The 24,981-nt window shown below is 41.9% G+C and overlaps 1 protein-coding gene and 1 pseudogene across 3 annotated transcripts in view; both read left to right on the plus strand.

Moving 5' to 3' along the window:
* The window catches only part of VPS8 (VPS8 subunit of CORVET complex), a 257,257-nt gene that overhangs the window by 227,314 nt on the left and 4,962 nt on the right, over positions 1-24,981 (plus strand). The window contains exon 46 of one of the 3 annotated variants that reach the window (XM_072807710.1): positions 3,837-4,119. The exons of the other annotated variants lie outside the window; for them this stretch is intronic. Within the exon in view, the coding sequence (XP_072663811.1) occupies positions 3,837-3,857 (21 nt within the window). The 3' untranslated portion in view covers positions 3,858-4,119. Of the gene's footprint in view, positions 1-3,836; positions 4,120-24,981 lie in introns of those variants that run through there. 3 annotated transcript variants of the gene reach the window in all.
* On the plus strand, positions 23,085-23,560 carry LOC140622119 (large ribosomal subunit protein eL27-like; annotated as a pseudogene).

Here is a 24,981-nt window from a genome sequence, read left to right on the forward strand (position 1 = left end):
TCCCTGAGCCATCCCGTTTTAGATGAGCTTTCTCTGCTGGTGTGTTTGCAGAAGTCTGAGGGGTCAGAAGCTCTGGCTAAAGAGTTATCCTCAGGCTGGTGAAACCCACTGGAAGAGTTCACAGTTGAGGGTCTTCCCAGGGTGACTTCTTCAGCCGAAGGACAAGGTACTGGGAGAGGCAGGGTGGAAAGGCTTTCTCATAGGGGGTAAATTCAGCGAATATCCCACATGCTTCAAGGTGCCAGGTCTGGGAAGGACCAAGGTCAGTGAAATATAGTTCTTGCTGTCAACACATTTCCAAGTGAATAGTGACTAAACTGTTGGATTTAATAGCCAGACCTCTCAGAAATTGATTAGCAGTTTCTCAAGTATTCAAGTGTATTAGAAGAATTTGGAGCAGTTGTTTGTTTTACCCAAGTGTTCTGGTGAGGTAAAAGTTTTATAGTCTAGTCCCAGTCTTGCCACTCATGTCAGGAATGTAGATGACTATACTCACTCATGATTTTTATCGACTCACTGGCCAGTGGGGAGACTGGGGGATGGGAGCAGTGCAGTATTTTTAAGGGAAAAAGCCTCACAGAGCCACTGTTTCCATAACAACAGGAAAAGCTGGCTGCAGTGTCTCAGCTGACTGGCCCCTCATGAGCAAAAAGTGATAGCCCTTGGTGGATGCATGTTGCCTCTTTCCTTATTTTTCTTAGTAGGACTTAATCCAGATGTGACTTTCATGCCTCTATTGATTTAAAAAAAAAAAAAAAAGAAAGAAAGAAAAAGAAAAGTGGACAGAATTTAGTCTTTGCTTTTGCATAGACAGGGTAGAAGGTCCCCACAGGCCAGGTGCATTTTATGCTGACGTGAAGTAGCTGGGGTGCAGTTGCCTTCAGACAGCTGGAAGATTTGGAAGGAAACCTAGGCATTCTTTGTATTTCAGAGGACAGAACTGGTGCCTGTGGGTAGCTGGAATGTAGATGGAGATGTCAACTTAGTTATGAGAATTTTCTGATAGTGAGACAAGTTGCCTTGTGAGATAGCACATTATCTGTTACCAGAGGTGTTTGATCCACAGCAGAATATCTGCCATTCAGAGCTGTTTCTGAACTTTTCCTGCCATGGGTGAGAGGTGGGCTGATTAATTTATAGCTCCCCTGATTTGTTAGAATGTTATGAATCTGCAGTTGTATTAAACTCAAGTGACTTTTTCATTGATGTGTTGGCTGATTTCAGTTAGACCCTAACATCTGGGCTGAACTAGTAGAGTCTATTAAAAAAAAAAAAAAAAGCAAAAACAAATTTGGACTTAAAGAAGAGACTTCATTCAAAAGAATAACTGCAATAAGAGGAGAGGCTTTTGCTATAAGGAGAGTGTTCCAACCTTAACATCTACAAGGGTGTCAAAAAATCAGGCAGAGGTGCTTGGCTCACAGAGTGTTTGATTTTTGATCTTGAGGTTGTGAGTTTGAGCCTCCACTGTATGATGGGCGTAGAGATTACTTAAAAGAAGAAAAAAATAACACCAAAGGGAATTTTTTTTAAAGATTTATTTATTTATTCATGAGAGACACAGACTGAGGAAGAGAGGCAGAGACATAGGCAGAGGGAGAAGCAGGCTCCTCATGGGGAGCCCGATGCAGGACTCAATCCCAGATCCTGGGATCACGACCTGAGCCCAAGGCAGGTACCCAACCGCTAAGCCACCCAGGCATCCCAGAAGGGAATTTTTTACAGGGGCTAGTAAACAGGGCTAGGAAGAACCTGATGTGGGGGAGTAGGTGATAGAATCAGATAGTTGATAGTTGGTTAGAAATGTCTTTGGTGCAGTCTGCCGATTCTTGGAAAGGACCATTAAGGTTGGCTCAGGTGTAGGTCAAGGGTTTAGGGGAGGGAGAGATGCTTAACTAAAGTTTGGTCATTAGTTAACAAACATTTTGTTCCACCGAATCAGGACAAACAGTTCTGTTCATCTTTTAAGAGGCAAAGAGTGGAAATTTGATGGGTCTGTGTCTGGCTTTGTCATAGGTGAACTTAGCGGCATGGTGGGTTTTGTCTCAGATTTATGGGGAAGAGTGATCTTTGCAGAAAGCTGTTTCCCATGACAGGGTATGGGGATTTCCTTAACTGCAGCTCTTCTTTAGGAACTAAGGGCTCAGGTGAAGCATAACATGGTCACAAGTCTGACTATGTTGCCATGTTCTTTCCTTATTCCTCTCCATGATTATGATCTGCAGTCCATGGCCTGGGCCTTTCTGAAATCTGCTTACTGATCCTCATGTAGAGAAATGGAAACAGTTACAGAGAAGGATAGTGGTGACCACTTGATTGTGATATTCACTCTTGCTGATAATTACAACTACAGAGCTGGAAACAGTTACAGAGAAGGACAGTGGTGACCACTTGCTTGTGGTATCCTTGCTTGTGGTATCCTGCTGATAATTGGGTGTATCTTCTGGCCTAAAAAGTTGAGACTAGATGAGGGTTTCAAAGGATCTCAGAGTTCTTACCAATGTACAAATCTATTCGTCACCCATTTCTTTTGTATTAAATGAATATTTTCTAATGTAGCATTTGGATTTCTTTAATGATTTTTTAAATTAATGGACTATTTTTTTCAAGAGAGAGAGAATGCAAGTGAGAGGCAGAGGGAGAAGGAAAGAGAGAATCTTAAGCAGGCTCCACTCTCAGCACAGAGCCTGATGCAGGGCTCTATCTCATGGCGCTGAGATCAAGACCTGAGCTGAAATCAAGAGTCAGACACTTAACCAAGTGAGCCACCCAGGCGTCCCATTAATGGACTTTTTTAGAGCAGTTTTAGGTTTTCATAGAAAAATTGAGCAGAAAGTACAGTTACCATACATTTCCTCCTGTTATTAATATCTTGCATTCCTGTGGTACATTTTATTACAGTTAATGAGCTGACATATACACGTTATTATTAATGAAAGTCCATAGTTTACATTAGAGTTCACATCTTGTGTTGTACATTCTGTGGGTCTGACAAACATATAATGAAATGTAGCCATTACATATCATGCAGAATCATTACACTACCCTAGAAATCCCATGCTTCACTTATTCATCCTTCCCTGTCAACTGGCAACTGCTAATCTTTTACTGTCTCCAGTTTTGCCTTTTCCAGAATGTGATGTAGTTGGACAGTATGTAGCCTTTGTAGATTGGTTTCTCTTACTCAGTGATTCCCACTTAAGGTTCCTCCATGTCCTCTTATGGCTTGATATCTCATTCCTTTTTAGCTTCGAATAATATGCCATTGTCTGGATGTACCAGTTTGTTGTTCATCCATTCACCTACTAAAGGACATCTTGGTTGCTTCCAGGTTTTACCAGTTGTCAGTAAAGCTTTACTGACCACACAAAACCCTGCACATAAGTTTTCAGCTCATTTGGGTGAATACCAGGGAGCAACTGCCAGACTGTATAGTAAGAATGTTCAGTTTTCTGAGAAGCTGCCAAACTATCTTCCAAAGTGGCTGTACTATTTTTGCATTTCCACACAGTGAATTTGAGTTCCTCTTGTCCTACATCTTTGTTGTCAGCATTTGGTGTTATCTGATTTTTGGATTTTAGTCATTCCAATAGTGGTGTCTTGAATGACATTCGATGTGGAGTTTTTTTCATATGCTTATTTGCCATCTGTATATCTTCTTTGGTAGCATCTTTAAATGTTTTTGAGGATATTTTTCTGGTTTTTGTTTTTTGTTTTAGTGGTGCTCTAGGGTTTTGCCTATACATCTTAACTTTTCAGATTCACCTTCTGATTTAAAACTAGCTTAATTCAAGTTACATATAGAAATGTTACTCCTTTTTTTTTTTTTTTTTAAGATTTTACTTATTTATTCATGAGAGGCAGAGAGAGGAGCAGAGACACAGGCAGAAGGAGAAGCAGGGTCCCTGCAAGGAGCCTGATGCAGAACTCAATCCCGGACCCCAGGATCATGACCTGAGCCGAAGGCAGATGTTCAACCCCTGTGCCACCCAGACATCCCAAGAAATGTTACTCCTATTTAGCTCTGTTAATTTTTCCCACATTTTGTGATACTCTTATACGTAGTATGCCTATTAAGATTACAAACCTAACAATATATTGTGATAATTATTGCTTTACTATCTATAACCACTTTCTTAGCCCAATAAAGCTTTGTCCCTACCCACCTCCTTCATGCAAATATGTTACACATATATTGCATTTCTGCATTATGCCAACATTACATTATATACATAGTATTTTACAGTTGCCTTCCAGTTCTTTTTACCAGTTCTCTTTTGGTTTTTCTTATGTAGATTTGAGTTGCTTTCTACTAGTGACTGTGAACAGTGACAGATCAACTCACATTAGTATTTTTTTTTAAAGATTTTATTTATTTATTCATGAGAGAGAGAGAGAGGCAGAGACACAGGCAGAGGGAGACGCAGGCTCCATGTAGGGAGCCTGACTCAGGACTCGATTCCGGGTCTCCAGGATCAGGCCCTGGGCCGAAGGCAGCACTAAACCGCTGAGCCACCTGGGCTGCCCCACATTAGTACTTCTTATAAAGTGACCTGTTACAAGAACTTCTTTCATTTTTTGTTTACTTGGGGAAGTGTTTCATTCATCTTCATTTTTGAACAATAGTTTTGTTGGCTATAAGGTTATTGATTGGCAAGTTTTTTCTTGGAACATTTTGAATATGCTATCCCACTGTGTGTTGCTTCTGCTGAGAATTCAGTTATTAATCTTATTGGAGTTCCCTTATAAGTTGCTTCTGTTGCTTTTGCTGAGAATTCAGTTATTAATCTTATTGGGGTTCCCTTATAAGTAACTAGTCATTTTTCTCTTGCTGCTTTTTAAGATTTATCCAAGTCTTTGACTTGTAGCATGTTTTCTTTGAGATATTTGTGGATCTCTGGGCTCTTATCCTGCTTGGAGTTTGTTGAGCTTCCTGGGTAGGTTACTGTTTTTCAGTAAATTTGTAATTCTTCAGCCATAATTTCTTCAGGTATTTTTTCTTCTCCATTCTTTCTCCTCTCGTTTTGTTACTCCCATTATGTATTTGTTGTTGAACTGATGTTATCCTGCATTTCTAAGTTCAGTTTTCTTCACTCTTTTTTTCCCCCTGTTCAGGTTGCATACTTATTGATTTCTCTTCAAGTCCATTAACTATCTCTTCTGCCAGTTCAGATCTACTGTTGAGACTCTCTCCTGAATTTATTTTAGTTATTATATTTTTCAACTCTAGAATTTCCAAGCGATCCTTTTTGGTAAAAAAAAAAAAAAAAAAAAAAAAAAAAAATTTATTGATATTCTGTCTTGGTGCGACATCACTGTTATACCTTCCCTTACTCTTACTAAAAATATGCTTTCCTACATTTCACCCATTTCCTGTGTGTGTGGGGGGGGGGGATTCTGTTGCTGTTATTGTGGTTCGGGGGGGGAGGGATTTGCAGATAAAGTATATTTATTATGATTGGTTTTAAAGTCTTTATGTTAAATCTAACATCTGGTTACTCAGGCAAATTGTGTTGTCTGCTCCCCCCACACACACACACCTCCGCTATGTGATCATACTTTCCATCTTCACATGCCTTGTAATTTTTGGTTAGAAACTGGGCATTTTAGGTAATGTAGCAAGTCTGTGCATTGATCCTTCACTCCTAGAGTTATTCTTATTTGCTCCACTCTACTCCATTCTAGACTGCTGCAGCCCAAGATATTATAATTATTTCTAGCGACTGGCTGGGTTACTTTATTTTTTTTTAAGATTTTGTTTATTTACTCATGAGAGACAGAGAGAGAGAGAGAGAGAGAGAGAGAGAGAGGCAGAGACACAGGCAGAGGGAGAAGCAGGTTCCATGTAGGAAGCCCAACGTGGGACTCGATCCCGAGTCTCCAGGATCATGCCCTGGACTGAAGGCAGCTAAACCGCTGAGCCCCCCAGGCTGCCCCATGCCTGGGTTACTTTAATGAAGTCTTGTCCCCCTACCTATTCCCAAGTGTTAAAATTCTGATATTGCTTCTTAGGAGGTATAGATGTGGGTTTGCCCACAGACACCCTGGGATGGCAGTGGTGTTAGTAGGGTTCCCTTTCTCTTTTTCCCTGGCCAAACCAGCTGTTAAACTCTACTGATTGCTCCATTGTTTTCAACAATGGCTTGGGTACATAAATTGCTCTATACACTGATCCAGTAAAATTGTGACTCCTTGAAAGAATAGTTTCTGAGGTCTGTTTTCAATATTTGTCTTAACTTCCTTATTAGGGCTCTCACCAGCTATCATTTTCCCTAGTTCTCTTCTACCAAGTAGTTGGCCTGATGTAGGTTGTATCTACATTAAATCCATTAATCTCCCAGTTGCCTTTCACCACAACCTTCACTCTTCTTAAGAATACTCTTAGGTTCAAACTTCTCCACCCTCAGTTGCAAGTGAAGTCATTTCCTTTGAAAAGAGATTAGGACCTATCTCTTTTACTGTCTGCTTCTCCCGCAAGGAATACTCTGTGAACCAGGACTCTGCACTTGATCTTAGCCAAAAGGCCGAGAAGCGATTGAACCAGGACTCTGTTACTGGTTGTAGGTACAGTGGCAAGCTTCCCTCTGAATGACTTGCCTATTTAAGATTTAAATGCTTGTTGGAAGGGGGAACACCCTGAGATCCTCTTGGCTTGCCTCCCTGTGATGAAACCATTGCCTCACAAACTGGAGCAGGGGTGATTAGCCACTATTTTCAGTGGACAGAACCCAGGATACAGCCAATATTCCACGAGTGGAGTTTGGGTAGAAGAAGGGAGCCCCCACCACTTCTTGACTATGCCTGCCTAGGACTTAGCCTCAGCAACATGTAGCTAGAAGCAAGATGCGAAATGCTAAAGTTCTGCTTCTTTTGAGAAGAAAGCTCTTTAGGAGTTTGGAAGAGAAGCTTGGTGTTCTTGGCTACAGCAGTCTGGAGTGGAGTCTCTACTTCACTAAGCTGGGTTGGGAGCAAGGAACAGTCTTGGTTCAGAAACCACATGCTTGCCTTTCTTACTGAATTTATATTGATTTTTAAAAAATAGTTATTTCTTCATTTATAGTTTGCCCTTAGGACCATTTCCAAGGTCTATAAAAGTTAGGTTTTTAGGAGATACACATACACACACACGCGCGCGCACACACACACACACACACATACATACATCCTCGGGGTGAAAAGGCCATCAGAACATCTCCTACTGCCATGTTAGTAGGAGTTGATCTGTCTCCTCATGCATTTCTAACAAGCAATGTCTGCCGTTGAGTGAAAAACACCTTGTGAGGCAGGATGTTCCATCTTTGAAAGTTCTTTCTTATTCTGGTTGATACCTCTCCACCCATTGATACTGGCCCTTCCTCTGGAAATCATCAAAAAGCTATCTAATTCTTTTTTTTTTTTTTTTTTTTTTTTTTTATGGAGCAGGCTTTAGGTAGTTGAGGTCATGAATCCCTAGCCCCTAGTCTTCTCCTTCCTGTCCAGACAGAATATTCATAGTTCTCTTCCTCACTCACCTCTACTCTATCATACCACATCTCTTCTGCTTCCACCACAGTACTTCAGGGAAGGTCATTTTAGAGCAGAGTGAGATCATCACTTTCTTTATTCTAGTTTCTCTAAATGAAACCAAAAGCACATTAGCTTTTTAAGCAGCCATTCTGCAGGGTTGACTCAATGAACATGTTTGTTGATAGCTGAAGTTTAAAGTATTGATCAAGCTAGAAATGGGTCTTTCCCTTCCAACAGCGTTCCCTGATGAAGTTATTTTTTTTAAGATTTTATTATTTTATTTATTTATTCATAAGAGACAGAGAGAAGGCAGAGACACAGGCAGAGGGAGAAGCAGGCTCCATGCAGAGAGCCCGATGTGAGACTCGATCCCAGAACTCTGGGATCATGCCCTAAGCCAAAGGCAGATGCTCAACTGCTGAGGCACCCAGGCATCCCGCCCTGATGAAGTTCTTAGGCATTTCCTACAATATACATGGCAGGGGTCTTTTTTCCTCTTCAGTATGTGTGACAGGGCAACTAGCAGCCTATTATTTTTGCATTAAATCAACTCAGTAGGCCATTCTTAATTGCACTGTGCTGAATGATGACCTATTTGTAAAGGTCATAGAATCCAAACAGTAGAGCTTTGCAAAGTTTGAGCTGCTCTAATGTATGTGTTGTTCTCGAGTGGCTGGTATACTGTTACTGCAGAGTAGAGCTTTTCCGTCTGGATTACTTTCCAAATCAATTAATGTGCCATTCCTGAAAGCTCACACTCCTTTCATATTGTATCAGAACATGGAATTGAGTATGCACAAGACCCAGTGAGAAGTCTTTCATTAAAGTAGAAGGAAAGGAAAAGATGAAGATGAAATGTGAGCTGGTGCTTGGTGCCATCTCTTCTCTCTAACAAAAGCCACTCCCTTGGGTCTTTTGTGTTTTGTTGTTTTCTGTACCTATCATAAGGGCATTCTAATTGTCATTTACACTGGTTTTTTTTCTCTTGTGCCATAAATAAGTTATAGCTCCCTGTTTTGTGTGAAATATCTGCTAATGGTAGATATTATTCCAGATATTATTCCAGATATAGCATATTCGTAAAAGGAGAGAGTCGTCTTTACATGGTTAAGTTGCTGAGCTTTTTCATTTATTGACTAAGCTAAGATTACCTTTTTATGGTACTGAATGGGGCAGTCCATATCTGCCTCTGGCAACTTCACAGCATAATAAAAGAAAATAAAACTATACAGAAATGCCTTTTCAGTCATTGGAAGGAAGAAATTCTCTAATCCCAGTGTCCTCTCTCTGCATTTCACTTAGCTCCAAGAAGCCCTCTATGCTTCCTGTTTGCCTCAACAGTATTGTCATTCCCCAGTCCGTGTGAACCTCCACTGTTCCAAAAGTCTTTACCGACCCCACGGGCTCCCTCTTCTGGGACTCTAGTTCACTCTTCACCTCTTCTAATGCTTGGAAAACTTGAGTGGCACCCTGTCACTAACAAAGTGAAGTCTGAATTGGTTTAGATTGACAGTGTAGGCTTTAGATGCATCACCAGCCCGCACTTACCTTTTTTCTTCATTAACCAATGGAAATTTCTCGTTTCCTAAAAATAACCAATCCCATGTCCATACATCTGCCTTTGTGATGCCTTGTTTTTAGCCTCTAGTTCAAATTCTACTTAAATTCATTTAAAAAGTATGTATTGGACACTTACTATGTAGCAGGCATGGGTCTAAGTACAGGGGATCCTGTAGGAACAAAACCAGTCTCTGCCTTCACACAGCTCCCATCCTGGTGGCAGGAGTAGATATTAAACAAATGAAGATACAGTATCTCAGATTTTTTAAAGATTCATTTATTTATTTTAGCAAGCACACAAGTCAGGGAAGTCAGGGCGGAGAGAGTGGGGGAGAATCACAAGGAGACTCTCTGCTGAGCTCAGAGCCTGACCTAGGGCTCAATCTCACGACCCTGATCAGGATCATGACCTGATCTGAAATCGGGAGTCAGACACTTAATCAGTTGAGCCACTCAGATTTCCCTGGTATCTCAGATTTTGATAAGGCTATGGAAGAAAAGCATTATGAGGGAGATAAAAAGGGAGATTGCTGTTTTTTACAGAGGGTCATGGAAGGTTGGTAGGTAATATTTTCTGTCTAAAAAAATGTGAAGGTGCAGCCCATGGGAACATGAGGGGAATGAGCATTCCGGAGAGAAAGAATAGCAAATACAGAGGGCTTGAAGCAGGAGAATGCCCAGTGTGTCCCAGGAATAATGAGGCCCCTGTGCATGGGCACACAGTTCAGTAGGTGTGGTGGTGAGTGCTCTTGGAGGTTCTCATCACCCTTGTGTTCTAGTTCACTGAGGAAGTAGAAGTCAGTGGGATCAGTTGACAATGTGGAGGGGGATGAGAAATACTGAAGGTGGGAAGAGAGGGGTGAAGATAGGAAATAAGCATATGGCATTATGGCACAGTGAATAGAGTAGGGAAGTCGCAGGGAGGCTGCTTGCAGTTTGTAATTGTGAATTTAAATGTCATTGAGCCGATCACCTCTTGCTCTGAATTTTTTTTTAATTTTTATTTATTTATGATAGTCACACGCAGAGAGAGAGAGAGAGAGAGAGGCAGAGACATAGGCAGAGGGAGAAACAGGCTCCATGCACCGAGAGCCTGACGTGGGATTCGATCCCGGGTCTCCAGGATCGCGCCCTGGGCCAAAGGCAGGCACTAAACCGCTGCGCCACCCAGGGATCCCTGCTCTGAATTCTTGTAGCAGTTCTTGCCCATTCTTCATTTGGCATTTGGCATACACTACCTTCTACTACTGTTTTTGGTGTCTGATCTAACTTTCTAACTTGTTATTTGTTGTTTTTCTTAAGTGTGTTATACCTCACCTGGCTCCTCTGCTTTGAGGCAACTTTCAATATGCACACAGCAGAAAAGGACAAAAATGAATAACTGAGAGTTATTCAGAAAAAAGGGAAAACATATCTGAGCAGAATTCAATAATAGCTTAAAGCTTTTGGAGAGGAGGAATGTTGAATGAAACCTTCTTGTAAAACAGGATAGTTTATTGAAACCAGAAAATATGTAAATGGTTACTGTAATGTTTCAGTGAAACCCACATTTGCATTGCCTCGGTTTTTGTCTTCATACTCACCTGGGTTCCTAGGAAGAAAGCTTTATGTGTACCCAGGACATTGATTCCTTACAGTTTACACTGTCCTCTCAGAAATACTTGGTAAGGACTACAGTGGTTGCCATGAAACTTGCTGACAAGAGTATGCAGAGGCCTGTGTGCTGTAAGTGGCTGGTATAGTTCACTCACAGGCCGAGTAGTCCTGGACAGCCCTGGATAGACACTGCGGGACCCAACAACCTCCTGAGCCAAGTGCAAGTTCATTCTACAAAGGATCTATAAGGATTTCCCCCTTGAGAAGTTTTTATTGATTGTCACACTTGTAAATTGTTCATGATGATCACAATGTATCTTTTTTTTCTTTTGGCCATTTTTTTTAAGATTTAAAAGATTAACCTTTTTTAAGATTAAGATTTAATTTATTTATTCATGAGAGAGAGAGAGAGGCAGAGACACAGGCAGAGGGAGAAGCAGGCTCCATGCAGGGAGCCCAGTGTGGGACCCGATCCCAGATTCTAGGATCATGCCCTGAGCTGAAGGCAGATGCTCAACCATTGAGCCACCCAGGCATCCCTCTTTCGGCTCATTTTAGATGCTGTTCCACTGTCTTATGGTTTGCATGTTTTTAATAAGTCATCAGTAGTAATTCTTACCATTATTTTCTTATGTCATGGATGCAGTGGCACTCTCTTCTCCCATTTTTCAGGAGAGTGAGAAGCATTCATGCCCTCAGGTGCTAGGAGTTTTAGCAACTGATAAGTTTCAGCTCATCCTTCTCTAGGAATTGTCCTCAGCTAAAGAGATCTGTCCTCGTCCGAAGCTGACAGCCTCTTCCTGAGAGCAGCCTGCATCTGATGACTAGTTGCCTAGTAATTGAAGAGTTATAAAGGTCAGAACACCTTGTATTAATGCAGGACAGTTCTTCAAGGCCATCTGAGCCCCAGAGCTCTTTGGATGACTGGGGACCTCTGTGGTGATTGCATCACAGTTTAACTTCTCCCTCTGCCCAGTTCTGCTTCCTTTACTTCCCCATAGATTTCCATCCCAAGCACCCACCAGTAAGTTCTGGTGTGCAGATCTCTACCTCTGGACCTTTTTTCCAGGGAAGCCAATGATAACATCATGTATATTTCTAATGCATTCTTTTTTCCCTCTGGCTGCCTTCCAATATTTCATTTTATCCTTTGTTTTCCGCAGTGATATGGCTAGGTATGGTTTTCTTTGCCTTCTTTCTTGGTGTTCCTTAAGCTTCTGGGATATGCATGTTTTTGATTTTCATTAGTTTAGAAAACATTTGGCTGATGTTTCTTCAAATATCTTTTCTGCCCCAATATCTTTTTCTTAACTTTTAATTACATATATGTTAGTTTCATGTTCCACAGATCACTGACACTTCCTTCATTATTTTTACCTTATTTCCTCATGCTTCAAATTGAATAGTTTCTGTTGACCTATCTTCAGACTCACTGATCTTTTCTTCCACATTATCAAGTCTAGTAAAATCATTTATTGAATTTTTCATATCAAATATTATACTTGTCATTTCTACAACTTCCATTTAGTTATTTTTGTCTTCCTTCTACTTAGAGTTTAATTTGCTTTTCTTTTTTTCCTAGCTTCCTCAGGTAGAAACTTAGATCATTAATATTATGCCTTTCTTGTTACCTAATACAAAAATTTTAAGCTATAAATTTCTAAGTACTACTTTAGCTGCATCCCACAGATTTTGCTAATGTATTTTCATTATCATTTCATCTTGAAATATTTTCTAATTTACTTTGTGATTTCTTCTTTCACTTATTGCTTATTTATACATATATTTTTAAGTTTCTAAATATTTGAGGCTTCTTTGGATATCTTATTAAGAATTTATAATTTAACTCTGTTGTGGTCAGAGAGCATACCTGTATGATATAATTCTTTGGAAAGTCAATGAGACTTTTTTTTATGGGCAAGCATACATTCCATCAATGTGCACTTGAAGCAAAGTATAATCTGCAGTTGTTGGGTGTAATTCCTATAAATATCAAGTGAAGGCATTTATTAGTGTTATTCAGATCTTGTGTATGCTTATTGACTTTTTTGGTCTAGATATCTTATTAACTACTGAGAAAGTATGTTAAAGACCTCCAAATGTGATTTTTGCTTTGTGCGTCTCCTTTAGTTCCTCCTAATCTCTAATAATATTCCTTGTATCAAAACCTGTCATCTCCACATATAGCCATTCAAGCTCTCTTATGCTTAATGTTTTGATTATATGTCTTTTTTTCCATCCTTTAACTGTCAATTTATTTTTGTTTTTGTACTAAAGTGCATCTCTTGAAAACAGTATATAATTGAGTCTTGCTCTTTTACTCCAATCTGACAGTCTTTGCTTTTCAACTGAAGGGTTTAATATATTTAAATTTAATGTAACAATTGGACTTGTCTGCCTTTTTTTTTTTTTTTCTTTTTCTTCTTAAACTTACCTGTATTCTCCTCTCTTACTTCTTCTCTGCCTTCTCTGGGGTTATTCAAACATTGTTTTAATACTGATTTTGATTCTTCTATTGCTTTTTTAGCTGTATCTATTTGCTTTATTATTTTAGTGGCAACTATAGGGATTACAGAACACATCTTACCACAATCTAATTAGAGTTAATATTTTACTCCTAACATAAAATATAGGAACTTTGCAGTGCTATAGGTTCATTTACAAACCTTTCATCATTTAGTACTTTTTATAGTTTCCATTTTTCTACTAGGGCTCCCTCATGTATTCGTTTATTAGGTCCATCCTTTAAATCTTTAAACATATTAAATTAGATATTTTAAATTCCTTGTCTGCTAACCCGATATCTCTGTCATCTCTGAGTCTGTTTTTATCTGTTCCTCTTTCCTGGTTATAAGTCATATTTTCCTACTCCACGTATCTAGAAACTTTTGATTGTGTGGTAGGCATTGTGGATGCTGTGTTATTGAGCATCTGGATTTTGTTGTTTTCCTTTAGAGACTTCTGAATTTTGTTCTGGCAAGCTATTAATTTACTGTTAAATCAGTTACGTATTTTAGAGGCTTACTTTTAAGCTGTGTTCAGGCAGGTCTAGGATGCCCTGCTCCTAATATATAGGTTTTTAGTAGTCTCATTGGTAGTCTCACCCTCATTGGATACTCAGGGTCTTTGTACTCTAGCTGATTAGTATTCCCATGTCTTTTTTTTTTTTAAGATTTTATTTATTTATTCATGAGAGATCAGGGGGGGGGGGGCGGCGGCGGCGGGCAGAGACACAGCCAGAGGGAGAAGCAGGCTCCATGAAGGGAGCCTGAAGTGGGACTTGATCCCGGGTCTCCAGGATCATACCCTGAGCTGAAGTGCTAAATCACTGAGCCACCTGGGCTACCCCAGTATTCCCAGCAGTTTGCAACATCTAGAATCTCCCTTTAACTCAAAGCTCCCTAGCACCTGTTCTCTGACAGACTTCTGGAGTCTTGCCCACATATGTGTGGCTGAGTATTAGGCCTCAAATTTAAGGAAATTCCTATGTAGATTTTCAACTCAGCTTCCTCCTCTTCAGATTTACCCATGGCCCAGCCCCCAAACCCCTGTTTCTAATTCCTCAGTTCAGCAAGACTGCCATTCTACTTGGGTTCTACTTCCCTGTGCCACATTCCAGAAAATGTCTCCAGATAGAATTCCAGGGAAATGATGGGACTCACTTTGAATGTTTCCCTTCTACTGAGTATTACAGTCCCATTCTTCCTTTTGTCCAAAGTTAGAAAACAACAGCTTATATATAGTTTGGCTGATTTTATGTTGTTATGGGAGAGCTAGTCCAGTTCAGTACCATTAATTTATAATAGCAAGATTTGGAAGTCTCTGTAGTTTGAGGGGAATTTTTTTTTTAAGATTTTATTTATTTATGAGAGGCACGGGGAGAGAGAGAGGGAGAGAGAGAGAGAGAGAGAGAGGGGCACAGACACACGCAGAAGCAGGCTCCATGCAGGGAGCCCGACGTGGGACTTGATCCTGGGTCTCCAGGATCACACCGTGGGCTGAAGGTGGCGCTAAACTGCTGAGCCACCCAGGCTGCCCTAAACTTGCTTTTCCATGTGATTCTATATTCCTCTTATTTTTAGGTCTGTACAGTTAAGATGGATAGGAGTACTCAAACTGAAAATGTTTCAGCAGTCCTGGCTAGAAAGTCATTGAGGACCCTACCCTCAGAAGAGCTCCTTGTCAGAATTGCAAGCCCACAGTGGCATCCATCAAGATAATTGTTGGACTTTGTTTTCAAGTAGGCAACTGTTAGATAATCAAAGGGTAGCAAGACTTAATTACATATATGAAATGAATGCTTTCCCTGTTTTTATTTTTTTTTAATAAGGTCAATGATAAGACAAAGGAGGATTCCTGACTAGCAATAGAAAGATGCAACCCCACTAAGAAGTTACAAAGAAGCTTTCTTTGTAACTCTACTTCTTAGAAAAATAAATCAGACCAGATTTTTTTAGATTTCCTTTCCTGACAAAAAAGACCACAATACACTACAATGCAGAAACCTAAGTTTGCCCAGGACAGTTCCCTCCAAGGAGGAAAGGGGTGAGGGTCCCAAGCCAGTTGTCATCCATTTTATTTCCCAGGACTACCATTTTTTTTTCTTTTTCTAATGTTGCAGTACACTGAGGCCAGCAACATCCATCAGTCATTTTTTATTGTATTTGAGATTTGAGTTTCCCATGCCCATAAGGCAGTTGATGATCAACCTTTTATAATAATAATTCTTGTCAAGATAATAGGCAGGTTTTAATGCATTTGATCCAGAAACGATATTAGTTATTTAAAGTTTAAACCACATTCTGGGGACGCCTGGGTGGCTCAGCAGTTGAGCATCTGCCTTCAGCTCAGGGCACGATCCCAGGGTCCTGGCAGGGAACCTGCTTCTTCCTCTGCCTATGTCTCTGCCTCTCTCTGTGTATCTCATGAAAAATTAACTAACTAACTAACTAACTAAATAAATAAATAAATAAATAAATCTTTTTAAAAAGACCACAACAATACCAAGACCTTTAATACCATAATTAAAAGAAACACAGTGACTTCATGGAAGAACATGTTGGATTAAGTAGGCTAAGATGTGAAAGGACTAACAACCACCATTCCTGCAGCAGCTCAGTTACTGAGTGAGCAAGCGCTGCTGTCCAGCCCCTGTTGCGAGCACTGTGTGTGTTCCCTTATTCAGTCATCACAAAATCCCTCGGAGGGCCTTCCTTCTGTTATTCTTATTTTATAGTTCAAGCTACTAAGGTCCTGGGGTACAATGCTGTGCCCAAGATCATTCTGAGTGGCGGTGGAACCCAGACCTGACTTGGGCAGTCTAGTTCCAGAGGTTTCTTTCACGTGCCTTGCCCTGGCTTTAGTCTGGAGGAAACCAGATAGAAAGTCACTTTTTAGGGACACAGAAGGTTTTGTCAGGAGCAGAGTAGGACTAGCTGGGGGGGCAAGGTGCCTATGCCATGCTCCTGGAACACAGATGGCCTCTGATCTCTTTCTAAGATTCTTCATGATTCTGCTTTCTAGTTAAAAAACTCCTCCCATCAGGCCTGTGAAGTGTCACTGGAAGGCTCTGGAGAGAGAACAGCTGATGAAATGAGCTATGATGAGTAGTGTCATGCTTAAAAATGTATTTTTTATTGAAGAAGCCCAGTGAGAGCTGACAATGTTAAGGACAAAAGCTATGTTCTTAGAAAACTGGAACCACAAAAGACCCCCAACAGCCAAAGCAATCTTAAAAAAGAACAAAACTGGAGGTATCACAACCTAGATTTCAAGATATACTACAAAGCTGTAGTCATCAAATAGTATAGTACTGGCACAAAAAGAGATACAAGGATCAGTGGAGCAAAATAGAGCCCAGAAATAAACCTATGATTAAATGGTCAGCTAATCTTTGACAAAAGAGGCAAGAATATGCAACAGGGAAAACACAATCTCCTCAACAAATTATGTTAGGAAAACCGGACAGCAGCATGTCTTTCACTATATACAAAAACAAATTCAAAATGGATTAAAACCTAAATGTGAGACCTGAAACCATAAAAATCCTAGAAGAGAGCACAGGCAGTAATTTCTCTGACACTGGCTGTAGCAACATTTTCCTAGATATGTCTCCTCAGGGAAGTAAAACAAAAGCAAAAATAAGCCATTGGGATGACATCAAAATAAAAAGCTTCTGCACAGCAAAAGAAATAATAAAACTAAAAGACAACCTACAGAATGGGGGAAGATATTTGCAAGTGACATATCAGATAAAGGGTTAGCATCCAAAATATATTAAAAATGTATACAACTCAACACCAAAAAAACAAATAATTCAATTTAAAAAAGGGCAGAACATATGGACAGATATTTCTACAAAGACAACATACACATGGCCAACAGACATGAAAAGGTGCTCCATATCAGTCATCATCAGGGAAATGCAAATCAAAACCACAATCAGATATCACCTCACACCTGTTAGAAGGCTAAAATAAAAAACTCAAGAGTCAACAGGTGTTGGTGAGGATGTAGAGAGAAAGGAACCCTTGTGCACTATGGGTAAGAATGCAAAGTGGTGTAGCCACTGTGGAAAACAGCATGGAGGTTCCTCAAAAAGTTAAAAATAAAACTACCATAGGATTTAGTAATTCCATTATTGGGTATTTACCCAAAGAATATGAAAACACTAATTCAGAAAGATATATGCACCCCTCTGTTTGCTACAGTATTATTTACAATAGCCAAATTATGGAAGCAACCCAGGTATCTGCTGATAGATGAATGGATAAAGAAGATGTGTGTGTGTGTGTGTGTGTGTGTGTGTGTGTAAGTAATATTATTTAGCCATAAAAAAACAATGAAATATTACCATTTGCAACATGGATGGATTTAGAGGGTATAATGCTAAGTGAAATAAGTGAGAGAAGGGCAAATATCATATTTCATTCATATGTGAAATTTAAGAAACAAAACAAATGAACAAAGAAAAAAAAGAGACAAAAAAACCAAACTTTTAGATACAGAGAAATTGATGGTTACCAGAGGGGTTATGGGTGGGGGATAGGTAAAATAGGTAAAGTGGATTAAAGAATACAGTTATCATGATGAGCGCTGAATAATGTACAGAATTGCTGAATCACTATGTTGTACACCTGAAACTAGCACAACACTGTATGCTACTATACTGGAATTAAAAATTAAAAAAACAGGTAAGTTCTTCAGTGAGAGACCTCACACAGAGCAAACAGTGATCCCATGTGAAGATAGTTTTGTGCATACACTAGGTGCTCGTGCACATTTTCTGCCTTCTCAGAAGAAATTCTGAACTTGGCACTGACACTAACTAGTGACACTATTTAGTTGTGTTGCTACCCTTGATATTAGTTTATCTCATCCATACAACAGAGAAAATATCTGCATACCCTACCTCATGAGGCTCTTGTAAGGGGATTAAAGTGGTCTCTGACTTTATTCTAGTTACTTTCATGTTTAATGCACACATTAACCCAATGTGTGCATTAGCCTTTACTGTGTCTAATTGACACAGGAGAAAACTGAGGTTCAGAGATGTTAAAATACAGCTTATAAGACCCACAGTGGCTCCTGATGTTAGATCTAATCCTATAGCCCACGGTCCCACGCTGGTGACAAACGCAGTGTGGTATGGATGTATAAGGTGTTATGGACTTCCCACAGACCATCTGAACTACTCAGTGTGATGAGAGTGCATGTACCCAAGTGCCCCACCAGGATCCTTGCTGGAACCATCCAGAATGTTAGCACATCACGCGGTGTCACTAAGTAAAGGAACACAATAATTTTTGTTTGGCTTGTCTACCCATCTTGCTCCCTCACAAAAATAATTGTCCCCAGATGGGTTTAAAGTCTCTGATACCTGTATATTCTACATCTCCATGCTTGGCTACTCCCTGCCTAGTCTGCTTTGAAAGGCGACCACCTGGGGAAGACCTGTGGTGGCAAAAACTAATAGTCTCATTATGCCTAAAAAATGACTTGTAAAAATATAGGCAACTGCAAAATGTGGTTTTGCTTTTTTTTTTTTAAGATTTTATTTATTTATTCGTGAGAGACACAGAGAGGCAGAGACACAGGCAGAGGGAGAAGCAGGCTCCCTGCAGGGAGACTTGTAGCAGTCCCAGGACCCCCAGATCACACCCTGAGCCCAAGACAGATGCTCAGCCACTGAGCCACCCGGGTGCCTCCATGGATGGGAATTTTAAGAAACGTGTTTTCTGCTTGCAGGGAGGAGGGAAGTGTCACTTCACTCTTATGTCTGAAGCCAGGGTTTCATTTTAGGCAAAATACTAAGGATGTCTAGTTGGAGACAGCTTAGGTGGTGGCATGGCAGAAGTCTGAGGCCTGGAACAGACAGAAAGATTGAAAAGTGAGGCCAGTGGCAGACAGGGAGAAAGGGGGTAAATGGGTTCTCCTTCTCCTCATCCTGCTCCACCTCCAGCTCTGTGTCCCTGGGCAGGTTGCGGAAATGCCCGCAGAAGGCTCCTGGAGCAGGGGAGACCAGTAATTATGTTGCAGAATGATAGGAAGTGTCCCACATCTCTGGCAAACTCGGTTTGGCCTGCTCATGTGCTAGTGTGGGCAGATGATTAGGGAAAGAAAGGTTGGGGTTCTATTTCAGGACCTCATTATTGGAGAGATGCCGTGACTGCCCTGTCTCCCTGCCCGGTGTGGGAGCCTCCATATCCAGGATCCCCAGCATTATCGTTGTCCCTGTTCCTGGGAACCCCATCTCGGGCAGCAGTGGGTCACAGTGGTTTCCCTGTAGCAAAGCGTGCTGTGCTTTCAGTCTGTGGATCCCGAAAGCCTGGGTGGTTTTCTTACTTCCAGCCCTCGCCTTCCGCCACCTGTGCGCGCCCGAGACTGTGCTGGCGCTCCAGGTAGCTCGCGCCCCTCTCCCCGGAGCTCCCCTCCGGCATCAGGACCTGGTTTTCCACCAGCGTTCCTTTCACGCTGCGGGCTACAGGGTCACTGGGCTGTCACTGTTTATCCCTCGGATGTTCAGCCTTTATCACCAGACTTCATGGGAAGGAAACAGTGTGCTCTGGCCGACAGCATCCAGTGTTTCCCCTTCTCTTCCAGCCGGAAAGTCCCTGTCTTCGGGTCTCTGCTGGTGGCCCAGCTGGCCTGGGAACCTGGGACGGCCGCCCCTTGTTTCTGGTTTGCTCCCCTGCGATTGCCTTCAAACCTCGTTGCTCCCACTTGTATTTTGTGCCTGACACTGATTTGGCAACTCTCTGTACAGCATCTCAGCCTGGCTCTTCTTTCTCTCGAGGGCTGTCAGGGTCCTTGTGACGCAGTCTCTAGTGCCAGGAGTTGGTTGCCCTACTTTGCATGCGATCGCACAATAAAAGCAACGAGTAACTTCAGTAAATGTTACTTTCTTGAAAGCTTCATGCCCTAAATGCCAGTTATCTCATGGAAGTCTTTGCCGAGTGGCCGAGAGTGGCCCGTGGTGGCGCTGCCGCTGCCATTTCATAGATGAGAACGTAGACTTGGGAGAGTGCTGCGACCTGCCCAGGTGATGTGGGGAGCTATGCTGGGGTCAGAGCTCAGGCTTCCTGAGTGCAGCCCACTGTTCTCTCTTCTGGGGCGCGTCTCTAAGGAGTCTAGATGACCCAGTGGCAGTCTTCACTGCCACTTACTACACATCAAATAGGCGCCAGGTCCCAGCTCACAATAGTTCTGTAGAGTTTACAGAGAAAGACAGAAACAGAGAGAAGCGATATAAGTTGGCCAGAGCCCCTCAGCTAGTTGTTGCAGAATCCAGATGGGGTCTGGGTCAGTCTGAGCGAGCGCCCCGTATTCTTCCTGCGTCTAGAGGGCTTGCGAAAGCTCTGGTGAACTTGTAGCAGGGAGAAAATCTGCTTGCTTGCTCTAACCCTCCCGGCCTCCAGTTGAGATCTGATTAAGTATTTCACACATGCTCTGTGCCAGGTGCAGCACTGGCTGCCGGAGAGCAAGAGAGATGGAGGCCCTGTCCCTGGGGAGCTCTGGTTCTCTTGAAGCTTCCCCCATTCCCCATTCTCTCTCTTCAGCATCCCTTCCATTGCTGCGGGTGCCAGTGTGGACCTCACTGCTCTGGGAGGTCTCCTTCCTATCCCTTTCAGCAGCTGCGTTGAGGACTAGGTATGCATGACCGGTGTTGCATGCAGGCTGGCTGTGTATGTGGTGCCCACAGCGTCCCCCCCGCCCCACCTCCTGTGCCCCCTCCAGCAAACACCACCAAATGAGGACCTATAGCATCCTGGCCCTTTACCATGTGCTGTAGGCATTACCTTTCTAATCTCAGCCACTTTCTGGGCACAGCTCTTATCAAAAAACCCAACTAGCTCATAGACAATAGCTAACTTGCCTATGAATGTAATCTAGTAACTGGCGATGCCAGGTTTGGGCTTAGGCAGACAGCTTTAGTGTGAAGGTGTCCCAGGCCCTTGGGGAGCAGGCCTGGCCTCCCTTCCACAGGCCAAGGTCACGCCGGATGGCAGAGTCTGTGCTAGGAAGTATTGGGGCAACAGTAGAAAGAGGCTTTTAACTACAAGTCCCACTTGCTTGGTAAGTTTTCCTATCTTCTTAAAAGAGGTGGCACTTATGTTTTTGACAATTTAAAAATAATCCTCTCCCTAAAGGGAATTAAATAAAATGAAATTGATATTTCACCAAAATATAAGACAAACACACCAGAAATCACAATCTTTACAAGTCCAAGTCTTAAAAATAGGGAGACGAATGAATGCCAGTGACTTCACGCTGGGCCAGGAGAGCCAAGTGGCTTGCCTGCTCAGACACCTAAAATGGACAGTTCCAAGTCACCCCAAAATAAGTGATTCTTCTGCAACTGATTTTTGAACATTTGTTGGCTGTAGAGCATGGGGAATATAACGGAGGAGACAGATGCACAGAGGATTCCACTGTAGTGGATGCACCCTAATGGCTAGCACGGGCCCTGGGGAAGCTGCTCTGTTAACAGGACTGGGGTGCACAGGGAAGGCATTCTGGAGAGTGTGCCAGAGCCGAGGCTTCCATGTCTCATATGCAAGAGTGTAATCTAGGCTCAGAAATGTGGTAGTATCAGGGATATTGTGATGGTTTATGTAGATGGTGTGATAGCATATTGCAAACAAGGCCTACCCTGGCAAATAAGCAGTAGAGTTATTACATATCTCAGTAACCTCTCAAGCTTTGCTTATCAGCACTCAAGAAGGTGAAATCTTTTTGTGGGATTTTAATGTCCCACAGATCCTGGGACATTAAACAACTCTTGTTCATCTTTGTACCCCAGGCCTGATAATAGTAGGGACTCCAGAGATGTATGTTAAACCAGAGAGCTGGATCTTACCTCATGAGGCCTAGGGGAGATAGGGCGGGAAGCCTGCATGGGCAGGATACAAACCAGCTAAACAGGTCTCCTGTGCACAAGCTGACTTGCAGAAGCCTCTCCCTCCCCTCATTATCTCCCCACCCCATTTTTTGAGCCTGTAGAACCATGGAAATAGCATACAGAAACCCCTGCCTCAGTGATTTATTAGTCATTTTCTGTATACTTCTTTTTTAAAAATACGGTCTTATTCCAGAAAGGATTTTAAGACAGGCGATCATCTACTAGGTCCTAGGCATGTCTACAAATAGCTCATCCGTTTTGCCTCAAATGACTTGTCTTTACCACAGAGACAGTATGGCCCCACCAAGAATAGGGCATCTCCAACCTACGGTGATTTTGCTTCCAGAGGATTCCAGGGCAGCTCCAGCAGCTGCTCCTTAGTTGAGTCTGGTTGCCCAGGATGATGGCTTGCACGGTACTATAGGACCTGTAATCCTCAGTTACTTCACACCCATGGAACAGCCATATTTGTCAATATCTGAAGGATGCTGTCATTGGAAACCCCTTTTTGTGGCATTTCTGAGGAGTTGAAGGGCCTAAAGGAAGAGTAAGACCCCGACAAGCCATGTCTACATACATCTCTGGACAGACCATGTTGTTGGAAATTATAGGTCTGTGTGTGTGTCTCTGTGCTTACCTATTTGTTCTCTTAGCAGAGGGGGACTAGGGTTTATAAGGTCAAGGCCCTGTCTGGGACTCTCAATTTACACAATCTTACTCCCTAATTTAGTAAAATGGGTGTAGTACTTTGCAATTCCATAAGATTCAAAACAAACCATATGGCAGAAATATCCTTATTAAATTTTCTTATCATATATCCAAGATGCATGTGAACCTAGTAAGTGTTGAAAACGAACATCCCTAATCTGTAGGTGCCTTAGGAAAAAAAGAAATGCTAATGGAGTGGTTGATTTGGTACAGTTGAATTAGTAAGAGGTAAAATACAATGTTACCACAGGACTCAGGACAGAAGTCTCTGGCCATCCTGAGCTGTTCTAGCAATACAGATTAGCACCTGGCGAGGCTCGAGTGGCTGGTGTCGAGATGGGCAAGTTCATGAAACCTGGGAAGGTGGTGCTGGTCCTGGCCGGACGCTACTCCGGACGCAAAGTGGTCATTATGTCATTGATGATGGCACCTCAGACCGTCCCTACAGCCATGCTTTGGTGGCTGGAATTGACCGCTATCCCCGAAAAGTGACAGCTGCCATGGGCAAGAAGAAAATCGCCAAGAGGTCAAAGATCAAGTCTTTTGTGAAAGTTTATAACTACAATCACCTCATGCCCACAAGGTACTCTGTGGATATCCCTTTGGACAAAACTGTCGTCAACAAGGATGTTTTCAGAGACCCTGCTCTTAAATGCAAGGCCCGACGAGAGGCCAAGGTCAAGTTCGAGGAGAGGTACAAGACTGGCAAGAATAAGTAGTTCTTCCAGAAGCTGCAGTTTTAGATTTCTTTCAGTCATTAAAAATAAATTAAAAAAAAAAAAAAAAAAAGATTAGCACCTGGCTGCTCAAAGGGTGGCCCGCGGACTAGCATTCTCAGCATTGCCTGGGAGCATGTTACAAACCCAGCACCTCAGACCCCACCCCAGACCTGCTAACCAGACTCTGCATTTTAACAAGTTCTCCCAGTGATTCTTATGCTCATTAAAATCTGAGAAGTACTGGATCAGAGAACACAAGTTGGACCATCATTTGAGTCTGCACTTAAGCATCAGCGAGCAAACTCCCAGGGGTGAGAGCTGTTTATTCTCTGCCTAGAATAGACTCATCTGCCACATAGTGTTTCCTGGGGGTGAAAGCGTGATTCTGTTTTTAGCACTGGCATTTTCTCTTGATGACCTGACCTTCACTTTCCAAAATGAGTTGAGTTGGCTTCCAAAATACAATCCAGTAGGATGAAATAAATAAGTGAAGAAAACTTTATGTCCAAATAATAATAATAATATAAAACTGGGTTATAATTGCATACAAAGATGTTTGCCACCAGGTCCTAAGCAGTTGCTAGTTCTGTGTAGCTAACCATTTAGCCCTGAGCTCCCTAGTGATGAAAACAAAAAAGAAAATACAATTAGTAACAGGTTTGTGTCCAGTACAGCTTTTCTCAGCAAGGTGTGATGGGAATTTCTTCAGTGGATCACCATTAAGTGGCCTGTACTATCCACATTTTTGTAAGAAGTATAGTAGTATATTTCATGAGATTTCACGACATTTTTTTTTCTTCTAATGTCCCTTTAAGGCCACGGTCTGTTTTATAAAAGTACCTCTATAAGGAGAGACCTTTTTTGGCTCTTGCTGCTTTATCATATGCTAACTTGGCATTTAAACCTTCTGTTGAATTAACCTGCCTTGCCCTTCACCATAATCCCCATCCTCCAACACCTTACCGAGACTGCTACTGACTTTTTTCTGTTTGGACCTTCTTTGTTAAACCTTATCACAAAGGAACCAGGGAATAAGCAGAGCAGACCTTGGGGTGACTGGTCCCTTTCGTATGGACTGTTGTAATGGCAAGCCCCACAGCTGAGGTTTCGAATGGCCAATGAAAGACAAGTATCACCCTTTTCCCTAACCTGCCCTGCTGCCCAGTTTATGCCAGTAATACTAAAGGGATTTGGGAAATCAGCTAGCAGGACCATGTTTTTTGTTAAGTCTCTCAAAGGTAATTATATTTTTTTGTTTTGCTTTGTTTGAGCTGGGTGTTTCTCAGACTTTCAGATCATCTAGAGCTTGGATCTGCCCTGTGTCTTTTAGTATCTGTCGTAAGTGTGATACTCTACACACTTAATCTCCAAGAATCGTTTTTCCTACCAAATTACAGAATAAAAGTGTTTTTCAAAAAGTGTCAGGGCAAGTTTAAACATTCTCAGGTTAGAGAATGATCTCTCCATGTGTCTGGCAGACCCAGAGACATG

The sequence above is a fragment of the Canis lupus genome, chromosome 31, assembly GCF_048164855.1.
Source record: "Canis lupus baileyi chromosome 31, mCanLup2.hap1, whole genome shotgun sequence".
NCBI lineage: Eukaryota > Metazoa > Chordata > Mammalia > Carnivora > Canidae > Canis > Canis lupus.